At 53.3% G+C, this 15063-nt stretch overlaps 1 protein-coding gene across 2 annotated transcripts; it reads right to left on the bottom strand.

The window, feature by feature from the left end:
* Nucleotides 1-945: 945 nt before the first annotated feature.
* UNC45A (unc-45 myosin chaperone A) lies at nt 946-14931 on the bottom strand. Of its 2 annotated transcripts, none has more exons than XM_008050236.2 (20): nt 14883-14931; nt 14496-14657; nt 14219-14255; nt 13751-13926; nt 11317-11409; nt 10361-10528; nt 8958-9126; nt 8219-8389; nt 7290-7461; nt 6650-6950; nt 5789-5883; nt 5396-5537; nt 4893-5033; nt 4552-4679; nt 4300-4366; nt 3742-3855; nt 3387-3502; nt 1986-2103; nt 1738-1893; nt 946-1591 (listed from the first exon to the last, which is right to left on the bottom strand). In XM_008050236.2, the coding sequence occupies exons 1-20, from the start codon at nt 14886-14888 to the stop codon at nt 1334-1336; spliced, it is 2790 nt and encodes a 929-aa protein (XP_008048427.1). In that variant the 5' UTR covers nt 14889-14931; the 3' UTR covers nt 946-1333. The 2 variants fall into 2 exon arrangements, with proteins under 2 accessions (XP_008048427.1, XP_008048426.1); XM_008050235.2 differs by having other exon boundaries at nt 14838-14931.
* Nucleotides 14932-15063: the final 132 nt, after the last annotated feature.

Genomic DNA, 15063 nt, shown 5'->3' on the forward strand with positions numbered 1-15063 from the left:
CCACTGCACTCCAGTCTGGGCGACAGAGTGAGACTCCAACTCAAAAAAAAAAAATTGGGCGCTATCTACAGGGAAGTCAAGATCCCCCGAAGCCACCCACTGGGAATGCATGGGAGATAGGGGGAGGTGCACCCTCCATTAGCTCTAAGGAATGTCGTTCGGGAAGGTGCAGGAGCATTGGAATCCTTGTCACACCCTTCTCTAGGGGCTATGATAATGTGGGCAGACATTAGTGGGTCTCTTGTGTCACAGGATCTCCAAGACATCTGCAGGTAGTCAATTAGGAAGTCACAGCAGTCATTTCTACCTGATTGCAATATCACCAGGGGTAAGGATTTAAGCCAGGACTTGGGGGGCTACGGCGTCACACTCACCTAGAACGTAGGCCCTCTCCCTGTCTGTGGGGAGTGAACTTATCTTAAATAAATCTTTTCTTCTCTCATCTTTTTGTGTGTTGCAATTCTTTGCATTACTCGGATCTCTGGGTTGCCAGCACACACCTCCAGCATGCCGACTCCAGCGGTGCTGTGCCTCCCCTTGCCTCACCTCTCCACCCACCCTCACCCTATCTGTGCCCTAAAACCTGTGTTTTCCCGGAGGGAAGGTGCATGTCCAGATGACACACCAACTCCAAATTCCAAGCACTGTTTCTATGGAGGTTACAGAGAACCACTATATAAAGACAAAAGTATTGAAGGGCCAGCAGAGATTCCAAAACCATTTCCACGAAACTGGATAGTTTTTTGATTAGCTTCCTGGGCTGACCCTCCCTTGTCCCTCCAATGGGATTAAGCAGCAGTTTGGTGAGCCCTGGGTGGGGCATCCATTGCATTCTTTCCATAGAGGTGGCTCTGCTGCCACTATAAAGCTCTGTTGCTCACTCACTCACACCCAGCTCCAGACACCCACCCAGGCAGCCCACCCTGTCCAAGGATGGGCACACAGTTGAGTTCCACACATTTTTATTAAGTCAAGGGCAGTCCTGCTAGCAGGCAGGTAATGCTCACAGCTGGTGAGGATGCTGATGTGCCCTTCCCAATGTCCCAGAATCCATGGGCTGAGCTGGGATGTACCTCTCTGACTCTCAGCTATCTACAGTAGTACAGAAAAAGGGCCCCTCTGAGCAAGGCTGGAGGCAGTGCTGGCCGAGAAAGGGCTGTGCGACCTGACGTGGCTGCTGACTCAGATCAGAGGACATCATCGGGCAGCGAGGGAGGAGAGGCAAAAGTGTTCGGCATGCCAACCCCACCAGCCAAAGCTGCTTCTGTCCTCACTCTCTTCGCAGGGCTGCAGCTGGCAGCATGTGCGTGAGCCTTGGGCCTGTGACAGCCCCTCACTCCCCATCCTGGTTGCGTTGGATAAGCCCATATTCCACCGCTTTCCCCAAGCAGGCTGCGGCGGCCCTTGTAACGGGGCTCTCCTCGCCCTTAGCCAGCACTGACAGGATCTCCAGCACCTCACTCTCCATCAGGGTGCTGGCGATCTCCTTTGAGGCCTCCACCATGTTCAACACCACCACAGCGCCCCGATGCTGCAGCTCCTGGCTGGGGCTCAGAAGCAGGGCCTGCAGGATCTCCAGCCAATGTGTGGTCTGTGGGAAACAAGGCAGACATGACCACCCAGCAACAGGCTCAACCCCGGCAAGGAATAAACTCACCTGAGGACTTCCCCCACTGACTGCCACCGTGCTAGGACTTCCCGATCCCCCCTCCTCCTCCACCAAGGAGAGGCACTAACCACTTGGGGAATGCGGCTGCAGAGTGAGGGCCGCATGCAGGTGAGCATGGCCAGGCCCCCGGAGGCTGCCCGCTGCAGCAGCTCATCGTCCTCGCCACTGTACAGCACCAGCAGCTTCAGCCGGTCATTGCCTGGGGCTTCGAAGAGGTCCTGCACCTGTGGCCAGATGCGGGGAGCAGACCGGGTCAGCTGGGGATAAAGCCCAGTCGGGGCACACGCCTATCAACACCACCTGGACCAGCCCTCACCTCCTTGCTCATGGCAAGGTTACACATGCACTCCGTGGCTGCCCGGCGGATCATCTCATGCTCCTCGAACATGTAGCCCTCAATCATGGGCACAGCCTTCTCCTTCAGGATCTTCTGCCTGCAGGGCCAGAGGTGGACTGGGCTGTACCATCAGGTCTCTGTATCCACCCCACCCCTGTCCCCATATCCCCATGCAATCGAGCACTGGGCCAAGGATTCCCCTTGGCAAAGTCCAAGGACTGTCCTGCACCAGGTATGAACTGCAGTGCTTTCTAGCCTTCTCTCCAGGCCTAGGAAATAGCAAAGGCTCATGGAAAATGCTCTAAACTGGTAGGTAGAAGATCAGGGTGATAGTGATGGTGAGGCTAACACCTAACATTTGAATACAGTACTGGCCGGGCTCGGTGGCTCAGCCTGTAATCCCAGCACTTTGGGAGGCCGAGGTGAGTGGATTGCCTGAGGCCACGGGTTCGAGACCCACCCAGGCAACTTGGCAAGACCTCATCTCTACAACAAATCAAAAATTAGCTGGGCGTGGTAGCGCGCACCTGTAGTTCCAGTACTTGGAAGGCTGAGGCGGAAGGATCGCCGGAGCCTAGCAGGTCGAGGCTGCGGTGGCCGGGAGCTCACCACTGTACTCCAGTTTGGGCGACAGAGTGAGACTCCAATTCAAAAAAAAAAAAAGAATACACTACTTACCTTAACCAGGCACTTTGGTTATCTTACTTAATTCTCACCATGACCCTATGGTGAGGTGCAGGTGTGATCATTACTACTTTTTAAAAATTTTTAAATTTTTGTATGGAGACAAAGTCTCACTATGTTGCCCAGGCTGGTCTTCAACACCTGGATTCAAGTGATCCTCCTGCCTCGGCCTCCCGAAGTGCTGGAATTACAGCTGTGAGCCACTGTGCCTGGTCCATCATTATTTTGCAGAAGAGGAAGTGGGCTGAGGAATGTGCTCAGGGTCACAATTAGTAATAACAGCTAATACATCTTGATTTGGCACAATGCTAGGAGCCAGGCACCTAGTTACTAAGTACTTTTATGTGTATTTTCTCATTTATTTCTCCTCATCACTATTCCATGATGTACATACAATCATCCCATTTCACAGAGGGAAAAGCAGGCACAGCAGTTAACTTGCTGGAAGTTACACATTAGTAATTAGGAAAGCCAGGATTTGAAGCCAGGCAGTCCAACTCCAGAGCCTGGACTGTTACAGCCTGAGGTCCTGCTGCCTCCCTTGGCCAGCCTCCTCATCTATATAACACAGAGAAGCCACTATGAGGTGCACATAAGCCAATGACTGAGGAGTGTTTTCCAAACTGTAAAGTGCTCTACTGGGGATAATCTAAATCCTGATGCCTGGCCCAGGCCCCACATCCCAAGGGAGCTTACCGGAGCCTCTCGCTGATTCCCGCGAGGTTTGTTAGGGCCATGAGTGCCTCGAAGTTCTGCAGGCCTGAGCAGTTGAGGTGCAACAGGGAAACAAGGGGCCGGACCACCTCATAGATCTGTGATATGCACCCCACCTGTCAGGGCTACTTGCCGCAGCCCCCACCTGCCCCACCGACCCTACAGGAAGGAGTCCATCCCTGAGAGAGTGCTGCTCTCTAGGATGCCCTCCCTACCCCAGGCTCAGCAAAGCCACCACTTCCTGTTGACCCCAGGGAGGAGCTCCAGCCCAGGTCAGAGGCCAGCAGGTTCAGTGAGGGGCGGAGGAGAGGCCAGGGCTGGGCAGGAAGACACGCACCCGCTCGCCAGGAAAGGTCATCTCTGGATTGGAGGTGATGGCGAGCTTGGCGAGAGCTTGGGCTGCCTTTGTCTGCCCCACATCAGTGCCCTCCAGGGCCAGTGGGATCAACGCCTGCAGGAATAAGCCCATCAGTGCTCACTATATGCCTGGGAGTGTAAGACCCAAACCACTGGCCCCAAGTGCCCTCGCTCTTCTCCCTCTCTCCCAGGCAGACCCTCTTCACCTCTCTGAGGTCTTTCCCTAAGCTACCCAAACACTTCCTGAAACACCTACCAAGGGCTGGACATGGACCGTGCTGGGCGCTAGGGCCAAGCTGGTAAATACGACCAGGGAAGAGGAGGAGGGTCCAGGACCTTAGAAGGCACTAAGTGCCAAGGGACACCGAGGAGCCTGTCCACTTCCGCGTCACTCACTCAGCGGGAAGACATTTCTGCTGCTCATAAGCAATGTTTTTCTGCCCCATATCTAACATCTGACTCTGGCGTGGCAGCCACTGAGTCATGTTTTATAGGCTCCCGGTTTAGCCAGCAGGAAGCAGTCCGTAAATCAGCTCACCTTGCCACCTCCCTGGGCAACCACAGTGCCTCGATCCTCTGCCTCTTCCACCAAAGCCAGGAAGACCCTGTGAGGAGAAGGCGGGGGGTGTGGGGTCTGGGGCGCTGGCAGGCAGACACTTTACTCCTGGGCTCAGCAAGGGAAGACAGCCAGGTGGGTAGCCCCCGTTGCTCCAAGAGGTCCCCAGCACCAGAACCGCTCACTCTGGGGCAGCCCTGAGGCTTGGTCTGGCTCCACTCAAGGCAAACTCACCTGGAGAGCAGCTCTCTGCAGGAGTTAGTCAGCACAGGGCTCTCGGTCTTTACCATGCATGTCATGGCCGATACCACACCCGCCGTCAGCAGCTTCTTCACCCGAGCCCGCATGAAACTCGGTTTGTCCTGGGGAAGAAGGAAGCTTAGTAGAGGGGACTCGGCTGACTAGACAGGGCAAGGAGGACCCTTCTGACAGCAGAAAGTGATGAACCTGGAAATAAACAGTCAGAACAAAGGGAAAGAAACCAGTTGAAATGTAGGGCTCATTTGCTGCAGATGCCCATGTCAACTGGTCCCAATGATGGGGAAGCCCCCAGCCCCTTTCAGCGGCCTCCTCACCTTAGGGTGTTGCTCAGGCACGTGCTGCTTGGCATACTTGGCCAGCTCCACCATCTTGGGGTCAGGCTCCTCGTAGTCGTAGCTGTTGGTGCAGTTCACCAGTGCTGAGGCCACCGCGAAAAGCACTGACCTCTCCTCAGACTGCCAGGAGCAGAGGGGCATCAGTTGGCCATCCTGGGGCAGAGCAGCCCTTGGACAAACGCTGCCCAGGACCCCAGTTACACCCTTGGCAGGACCACATGTGTGCCAGGATGAATCTGGAACCTCCCCAGGCCCTGGACTGAGGGAGTTTACACACTTGACCTTCCCAGCTCCTCCAAGGACACTGTCCTCTAACACAGGGGCTGCAGGCCATCAGGCACTACTACACAGAGCAGCCACTGGGGTCGCTACCCTTCCTCCCTGCAGCCATAAGAGCTATTGGCCAAGACCCGCCAAGGAAGCCTAATAAGCTCTCATCCTAGACAGTGTCCCGGTCTGACAGCAGAGACCCATAGAGCTACCCTGCTGAGCTGGAACAGAGCCTTCAGAGCAGCCGCATCCGCCACAAAGTCTTCCTTCACGTCGGCATCAAAAGTGAGGTAAGCCAAGCCCTCCACTGCCCAGCGCCGAGTGCCTGCGTCAATCTGGTCATTGCACAGCCACCTGGGGACATGCAGGGTAGTAGATGACCCTCAGGATCGGGGGTAGGAAGGGGCACACCAGGGCCAAGGGAAGAAACTGGGGCTTGGGCAGCCCCTCCACATACAGGAGAAATCCATACGCCAGGTGCCAGGAGGGAGTAGAGCCCCTGCCTGAGCTGGAGAGTGAGGAGGCCCGCCCTCCACTCTGCCCAGAACCCCCTCTCTTGAGAGCTACCAACAGGTGGGGAGCCGCAGCAACGCCACATGACCTACTTTCGACACTGCTTGGCCAGCTTGAGAGTGGAGCCTTCGGCAAACTGCTTCATGCTAAAGTCAGTTCCTCCTGCCGAGCCGAGCTTACAGAGTCCCTGGAGGAAGAGGGCAAGACCAGTTGGGGACCAGCTAGCCCCTGGGGGAGGAGAAAGGAGCTGGGCTCCTCCACACCTGGCTTGGACTCCTTCCCTGGCACTTGCCACAGCTCCTTGGAGGCCCTGCACACACATCAGCACCCTTCTTCACCAGGATAGCACCTAGAGCATTTGGCAGCAAAACCAGTTATACTGGGGCGGCCACAGTCTGTCTGCAGACTGATACATCGGCCACTGGACTGTCCTGGCCCCAACTCTTTTCAGTAAACACTGAGAATTACTCTGTTCCTTTCTAAGTCATACCCCCAAAAAGTCATCCACTCTGCAAGTGGAGCTAGGATGTGTATGGGGAGAAGATAGGTGCTCCAGTCAAGGCCAAAGTCCTCACGGGTTGGAAAAATTCAGGAGTGAGTGACCCAAGAAGGGGGACCGGCTTCCGTAAGGTGCATGGTCACAGTAGGCTCATGGAAGGCTAGACAGGTCCCAAGGTGCCAGCTTTTGGGGACGCCGCGTGACACCTGCCCTTCTGACTGGCAAGGGGACAGCATATGCTTCATTCCCAGGCAGGCTCTCTGCACCTGTGCATCCCCCTAACTTGACCATAAGCCCCATGGCGGGGGCGAGCCAGCCCATGCCTCTGGCTCCAGCAAGACCCAGGATATCCCTACTTTTCATCTACAGCATGCTGGGCCACGCCCTGAAGCACTAGAGGGCCAGTTCCCCCCACCTGGCTGCCTGCCTGCCGCCTTGGGCCTGCCCATCTCACCACCAGTGCCCGGATGCGGATGCTGTCCTTCTCGCTGCGCTTGTATAGGTCCTTCAGCAGCGAGACACCATTGGCAGTGATGAATGAGGCGCGCTTGGCCTTGCCAGCCGCATGGATCAAAGCCTCCACGGCCACCAGCTGCTCCTCCTCCTGTTCAGAGGCACACAGAGCGATCACGCTCTCCATCACACCACTCAGCTCCAAGGCCCGATTGCCGGCGTCACATGGGCCCTGCAGGAGGCAGGACACCGTCTGGATAGCCCGTAGCTTCCCGGCCAGCCCTTGGCCCTCAAACCAGCTCCTGAGGGGCACAGGGTGACAGCTGTCAAGCCAAGGCCAACATAAAAGGGATTCTGCTTCCCTCCCTTCCCCGCCACTGGCCTGGCACCTGCACTATCTAGGCAGAAACAGCAAGAAAAGCTGCCAATGGGAGGACTAGGACAGTTCCACCCGAACAATAGCCACTGATTTTCTTTCTTGACACTTGAATTCAAGTCTTCCCTGACGATACACTGCCTAGCACAGGTTACTCCCACTCACACCCTTCCTGCTGAAGACTTTCCATTTCTGTCCTTCCTCGAGGAGCCAGGACATTCTTGCTGGAACCCCTAGCAACAGGAGATGGGACAGACTCCCTTACTTGATGTAGTTTTCACAGAGTCGGTGGAAATTTTCCCTCTCAGCATCACACTTCAGGTCATCAAAGAGCTTGCTGAGGAGAATGGAGGCACTCATGCGGCTGTTGGCTGTCACTGCCAGCTCCCCAGGAGGGTCCTGTAGCGAGCCCCCAACTTCCAGAATCTTTTTCAGACCTGAAAAGACCCCCCATTTAGACAGGAGAATGCTAGTTTCAATCCTATAGGTAAGAAGAAGAGGCTTCCTAGGAGGTGCACAGAAAAGCAGGACCACCTCCCTAAGGTTAGAATCCAGACAACTGTGTTGAGGGCAGCTCAGAGGATCTAGTTAGCTGATCTACTACCTCAGCAGCCATGATGTCAGGGAGGACCTCAGAAGTGAGGCCTGTACGCCAGCCCTGCCTGTGGGGCCAAATCCTCCCCGGTAAAACCAAGGGGCGAATAACCCCCATGCCTCACAAGATCACTGTGATAATAAAAGATGAGGTGCATGAAGGATGTGCTCATACAGGGCCTTTGCAAAGCTTTCTTATTTATCTTTATGGGGAAAAGAAAAAATGTGAATGGATATATTATACTTTAATTATTTTCTCTGAGTGTAATACATGCTCACTAACAAAACTTCAGATCCAGGAAGCCAATGCAGCCTCTGTGTTAACCTGCCTGAAGGCCGACTCGATGTGCATGCATTTGCACATGTCCCTGACTGGAGGGTCTAACTTTAACTCCCTGAGGCTAGCTCCTGTATCCCGCAGACATGGTAAGAGTTGAACCCCATGCTCTGGAGGAGCTTAGTCCAGCATCCTTACAGACCCCAGGATGCACTTCAGTGCAGACACGTGGCTGGAGATGATCACTCCTTTTCTTATCATTCCTAAGGATAAGTAGGCCCCAGTCACCCAAGCAAGGTTTTGGAAACTATATCATTGCCTACCTTGGTCAATGACCCAGAGGGTGAGGCTGTTGTTGGGGTCCTTAGGAGACTTCCGGGGCACCACTTTAATCAGGAGAGTCAGGGCATTGTCTCGGCCTTGGCCAGAGACCCCCACCTCGGTCAGTAACTCTAGGAGGTTACTAATAAGAACTTTCAGCTCCCGGGCGGGATCTGGCAACAAGAAGACATTAGTGAGCTCCACAGTGGCCCAGCTCTGTTTGGCCCTTGAACATCCCCAACAAGTCAGGAAGGTTAGGCATGGTGGCTCCTGCCTGTGGAGATGAGAGGATTGCTTGAACCGAAGGGTTCGAAACCAGCCTGGGCAACATGGCGAGACCTCATCTTTACAATGAATCAAAAAATTAGCTGGGTGTGGTGGTGCACGCCTGTAGTTCCAGCTACTTGGAAGGCTGAAGCAAAGGATTGCCTAAGACCAGTAGGTCAAGGCTGCAGTGGCCATGAGCATGCCACTGCACTTCAGTCTGGGCAACAGAATGAGACTCTAACTAAAAAAAAAAAAAAAAAAGCCAGGGAGACACGGGGAAAGGGGGAATCTACATCCTGGATCCTGGACTAAGCCCCAGCCTTCCCCTCAGACACCTTGGCTGCTGAGAATCGAGAGTCAAATACTGCTACCAAGCCATGTTCCTAAACAAACTACAGCTGCAGCTCTGGTCCCAAAAGACCTGGCCTGGCTGGTTCACAACACCTAAATGACCCCAGACATGCTTCCACTCACCCACTATGATGGCACCTTCTTTGCCTCGGAAGCCTTTCTTGACACCTTCCTTGAGGGCATCAAACATAACTTGCAGCAGGTGGCAGGCAGCCAGGGACACAGCCTGGTTTTCCATGCCCAGGATGGAGACCACTCGTCGAGTTCCCAGTACACTCAGGGTTGCCACCGTCTAGGGTGGGAGAGGTGGACAGAAGCCTCTGGTTGGTGAAAGGCAGCCACAAAGATCCCCCACTATGAATTAGAGTGTGGCCAGAAGGCAAGAGAACATCTGGGCAGAAGGACCGGCTCCAGGTGAAAACAGAGCAGATCAGTCTGATGGTGGGAACCAGGGCAGTGCCAGGATAATTTTGCTGGGAAGGCTTCCTAAAGAACAATCCAGAGGAGTGTCTACTTACCTCTCCTTGGCTCCATAGAAGACACAGAATACTGTGGCCCTTGAAACATTGTTTTAGCTCATGTATCCCCAAGAAGGAGACACAAAAACCTGGACAAAGCTATCTGACCACCGGGCCTAGTGGCCTAGTTCCTCCCCAATACAAATCCTAAGGTTCTGACTATACCCTGTGGATGTGGGCATGCACAGAATGGACCTGCAAGAATTTCCCACCCCATTTCTAAGCTGCAGAACCCCAGAAGACCCACTTGGGTCCATCCCAGTTCACACTGAGGAGGTGACAGAATTCACATGGTTTTACCATTCTTAGCCCTGAGAGACCACAAGTTCAGCCCAAGCTTGGCCTCAAGAGATGACATTAACTATTTCACAGTTCTACCCAGATCTAGGAATTGTAGGCTCCTTGAAAGGCAACAAAGGGTCAAGTCCTGCCCCCTGGAGGAAGCCAGCTCAGCTCAGAGCTGGGGTTATGGACTTCACCACACTGGCCTAGGACCAGGACTGTCCATGCTGGGCCACCACAGTTCATGCTGAAAATCACATCGGAGTCAAGCTCTACATATCACATCATTGTCTTGAAGGTAAAGATGCCATGGGTGACACCACAGACTGCACCACTCACTGTGAGGACACACCCCTCCAGAGGAGATGCCAGCTTGATCTTTAGAGCATGGACAAGGGTCCTTCACTGGACAACAAGCTTGCTTACACCATATGAACACTGAATGAGAAAGTGACCGGGTGTCTGTGAGTTGTAAGCCCACTCAAAGCAAGTGCTCAGGGTGCTCTTCACTGTTTCTGGCTCTACTTTACTCTAATTCATGCTGTTATTTTTTGTGCCATTTTTGCCTCTTGCTATATATCTCCTTGTACTCTGCCCTAAGTTCTTTCTGGAATAAAATGAGGAGTAGAAGGGTGGATGAAAGGGTGAATGGACGGATGGAGGAAGGGATGCACAGATGGACAGATGGACAGACTGAAGCATAACTAGTGTCTTTGCCCCACCTACCCGTGACTGGTGCTCAGAGCAAATGCCGACCAGCGTTCGCAGAGCCGCCAGCATGAGGTCAGTCTCTCCTGTGTCCAGCAGGCGCTGCAAGAGCTGAACCCCATTACTCTGGAAGATCTTCTCAGCTCCTGCATCCTCCCGGGCCAGCACCACCAGGTTCTGAGAAGCCTGTGTCGAAGGAAGTGCATGATAATGCTGACACTGCGCACGGCACAGGACAAAGCCTAGGCGAGCAGAGGCCCTGAGCTCTGGCCTCACTGCTGCCACTAAGCAGCTGAGTGACCTCTCTGAACCTCCCTGAATTTCACCTTCCTCCTCTGTAAATAGACAGAAGAGCCTGCGCTCAGGATTGGTGGTCAGAGTAAATGAGTGGACTGGGAGCAGTAGCTCATGCCTGTAATCCCAGCACTTTAGGAGGCCAGGGAGGGAGGATGGCTTGAGCTCAGGAGTTTGAGAGCAGGTTAGGCAACACAGCAAGACTTGCCTCTACAGAAAAAAAAGAAAGAAAAATTAGCCGGGCATGGTGATGAGTGCCTATGGTCCCAGTTACTCAGGAGACTGAGACATGGGGCAGATCACCAGAAGGTCAAGGCTGCAGTGAGCCATGATCATGCCACTGCACTCCAGCCAACACGAGACCCTGACTCAAAAAGAAAAAAAAAAATAGGGTAAATGAGTCCCAGCAGAGCCTGAAGGGCACTGAGGCCTCTATACACTAAATGCCTGGCAAAAGGCCTGGTCAATAAAGCACTCTGTGCACACAGTTCCCTTTTCTTGGTTTACAGGAAGGCCTCAAACCCTCAGTGCTCTTGTCCAGGCCCCTCAAGCCCAGCTGCACGATCAGAGGGGCAACATGCAGCAGGGACTTCAAGGTCAACATCAGTGAACGGAGGGTGCTATGGACAGGCACCCCTAGTGGGAGTTCAGCCCCTACTGGTTCAGCCCAGGGCCTATACCTTCTGCTTTTTCTCAGTGCCTTTCTCTTCTGGGTCCAACAGTATCTGAAACATCTGTTCCACTTTGGCATCTGTCGAGGACATGTATCGCACCTATGACAAACCAACAAAGCAAGAAAGACATCAGCTTTCCCGGTCAGAGATATCATATCCCCTGTTTGTTCTCTCCGGCTACTGCCAGGGCCTGGCTCCTCTCTTTGGAAGTGATTATGTGAACATGTGTAAGCTCAGGGTTAGAATCAAGCTGCCATGGGCAGGAAGAGACTTGCCCAGCAGCTACTCTGAGTTACTTCCTGATTGGGCAGCAGGGGTAGCACTGATGCCGAAGGCAGTGCCTTTCGGAAAAGATGGTATCCTGTTAGTCACGAGACAAGCCACTTCCAGTGATGCCATCTATGTCACGGCTTCATGAGCATGCTGCCCATGGCACTGAACTCAGCATTCATACCTCCTGCAAGGAAGCTGGCAGGTTGTGAGGCAGTTGCTGACGCTCCCTTTAGCTCCAGAGTTCTCTTTTTGACGGTTTTTAAAAATAATCTGAATAAACAAGATCATCCTAGGTCTACTCCCTGCCCCTCGAGTCCTGAGCATAGATGGTGGCACAAGCCTTGCATGAGTACCACTTCCTTTCATCTCTTGTATCCATGGCAGACATGGCTAATTAGCCATGAAACATTCCCCAGCTAAGCTCAGGCAATTTGCTTTCTAGATCTTCCCAACACAGAACTCTAGACAGCCACTGCCTACTAGAGTTAGCACTGAAAGAAAAAAGTATTTGCAGGTTTCAACCTTTCAATAAGGTGTCTGCCATCATATTATTTTCTTCAACTCATCAGCATTTAGCACCAAATCATCTGGTTAATTCAAGCTTGGTTATAGCTCAGGATGGTCTTTAGACTATTTTATCCTAAATTAATTTTAAGAGATATATATTATACAATGTCTCTTTATTTAAAAAATTAATAGATGAAGCAGTCTCTTTTGGAAAGCCCCCTCAATACCATTCCTTTCCCTAGAGGTCACAGTGTTATCACTTTGATGTACGTCTTTTATTTTATTTATTTTTAATTTTTTGTAGAGACGAGATCTCACTCTGTTGCCTAGGCTGGTCTGGAACTCCTAGGCTCAAGTGATCCTCCTATCCTGGCCTCCCAAAGGATTGGGATCACAGGCATGAGCCACCACATCCAGCCTGATGTACATCTTTTAAGATATTTTCAGCCGGGCACTGTGGCTCAAGCCTATAATTCCAGCACTTTGGGAGGCCAAGGCGAGAGGATTGCCTGAGCCCACGGGTTTGAGACCAGCCTGGGCAACATGGTGAGACCTCATCTCTACAATAACAAAAAATTAGCCAGGCATGGTAGCACGCTATAATTCCGGCTACTTGGAAGGCTGAGGCGGAAGGACGCCGAAGCCCAGCAGGTTGACGCTGGGGTGGCCATAAGCATGCCACTGCACTCCAGCCTGGGTGACAGAGTGAGACCCCAACTAAAAAAGAAAAGATATTTTTCTTTGTATTTACAACCTTACCCCTGTGTACCTACAGAAAAAGAATAGCAATGTTTTTCTATGTAGGGAATCACTTTAACATAAATGATATCATACTATATGTGTTATAGTATATTTTGCTTTTTGCATTCAACAAGTGTCAGAGAGCTTTCCAAGTCAATAACATGTGATCCACCCATTCTCAGTAACTATATCATAAAGGTCTCTAATAAGGACATCACCCAGTTTATTTAGCCATTCCCCAATGGCTGGGCATTTAAGCAAGTTCCAAGCTTTTCTTACTATAAACAAGGCTGAAATAAACAAACACATGCCTACTTGTACACATGGGCCAGGCTTCTCTAGGGGAAACATACTAAAAACAAATATACTGGATCACTAAATATGCTTGCTTAAAATTTACTAGAGGCCAGGCGTGGTGGCTCATGCCTGTAATCCCAGCACTTTGGGAGGTGGAAGCGAGAGGACTGCCTGAGTCTAGGGATTTGAGACCAGTCTACGCAACTTGGCTAGACCTCGTCTCTACAATAAATCAAGAAAATTTAACTGGGAGTGGTGGCACACGCCTGTAGTTCCAGCTACTTGGAAGGCTGAGGCAGAAGGATCACCTGAGCTCACCAGGTTGAGGCTGCAGTAGCCGTGAACATGCCACTGCACTCCGGCCTGGGTGACAGAGTGAGTCTCAAACAAATAAAAAACATAAAAAGTGTACAAACTTTTAAATGTTTGCCAAACAGGCCACCAAGAAAACAGGACCATGCTGCCATTTGCATTTGATTTTCCCTAACTACAGGCAAAGTGGAGCCCATTCTATATGCTCATTTGTCATCAGTGCCTCTTCTCTAGAGATCTGTGCCTACACCCTTGACCGGATCCCTTTTCCACCAGTCAGTGCCACCAACCCTCTCCACCACTCACATACCTTCTCCTGAATCTGGCCCCCAACATTCCGTAGGGCCTCCTGGAAAACTTTGTTCTTGGGCTCCAAACTCACACATCTCTGCAGGTCAAGGACAGCCTGGTCCAGGCGGCCCAGCTTCTCTAGGGCTTGGCTCCGCCGGTAAAGTGCCTTGACATCCCCACCGTCCTTTTCAATGGCTGAGCACAAACAGGAGCTCTGTCAGCACCCAAGAGGCCACCGTCTCCAGGCAAGAGCAATAGGGAAAGATCTCGAGGGCCAGAGGAAGGGGGACGAATATGGGGTTCAGTACTTCAGTCTCAGAAGAGGTGAGGGTAGCTGCAGAAAAGGAAATGCCCGAGGAGGTGGGAAAGAAAGAAGGCAGATATGTTTCCAGAGCCAAAAGAGAAGAATGTGATGACGCAGTGGCCCCAGAGACCTTGCCCACCATAGAAGCTCTACAGCTCCCCGTGAGGGCCCACGTCCCCCTACCTTTGGATGCTTCTGTTTCTGCTTTGTTGTAATCTTCCTGTAAGAGAAAGAACAGGATTCTGAGAGGATGGTCATCTCCCTTGCCGGGCACTAACTGGGGAGCAAGGGTACTCTTGTCCCCCGGGGTCACCCGATCCCTCAACCACCTTGAGGCTCAAAAGACAACTGACAAGTAGGGTGGCCTGGGAAAGTGGATACCCAGCCAAGGCCGAGCATCCGCAGAGATGGGCAAACTGGGATCCGAGCTGGCAAGGGGAAGGCGGCCCGGCTCCCTCACCATCTTGAGGTGGCAGGCAGCCCGGTTCCGGTGCAGAATGGCCTGGTCCTGAGGCGTCGCGCCCAGATCCAAGGCCTGGGTGTAGGCCGTCAGGGCACCCTCGTAGTCCCCACATTTGAACAGCTCGTTGCCCTCCTTCCGCAGCTGCTCCACTGAGCTGGCCTGTGGAGAGAGAGCGGGTAGAAACAGGCAGGGGGCTGAGGGCAAAGCCGGGGAGCGAGGGGGAGAGCAGAGGAGGGGTCGGGGACGAAGCCCACGGAGGGTTAAGAAAGGGGGAGAAGGACGCCGGGGAACGGCCAGGACAGCTACGAAGGAGTGGTGGCGCGGGGGAATGGGGCGCACCCCGGGGACGGCGGACTGGGGCTCGGGGGTCCCTGGACCACTCACAGTCATCCCGAAGCCGACCTCCCGTGCCCACGCAGGCGCAGTCCCGGGGCAGGGGGTGCGGCTAGACTCGGGAAGCTGCCGTGGATGCCCCGCCCACTTTGCGTCAGAGGCGTTGTCAGAGAGGGGGCGGGCCCAGGGGAGCGTGCAAGGGTAGGGGCGGGGCGTTCGGCCTGGGTCCGCC

This window comes from Carlito syrichta, unplaced genomic scaffold, assembly GCF_000164805.1.
Source record: "Carlito syrichta isolate Samal-C Ts95f unplaced genomic scaffold, Tarsius_syrichta-2.0.1 Scaffold143305, whole genome shotgun sequence".
Lineage (NCBI taxonomy): Eukaryota > Metazoa > Chordata > Mammalia > Primates > Tarsiidae > Carlito > Carlito syrichta.

Excerpts from the sequence above, each read along its gene's own strand:
- UNC45A (XM_008050235.2), bottom strand. The coding sequence starts at position 14,888 with ATGACTGTGAGTGGTCCAGGGACCCCCGAGCCCCAGTCCGCCGTCCCC. Across the intron at positions 5,884-6,649 it reads TCCGCATCCGGGCACTGGTG|GGACTCTGTAAGCTCGGCTC; the intron begins GTGAGATGGGCA and ends CTCTTCCTCCAG. Across the intron at positions 5,538-5,788 it reads CTGGCCAAGCAGTGTCGAAA|GTGGCTGTGCAATGACCAGA; the intron begins GTAGGTCATGTG and ends GCATGTCCCCAG.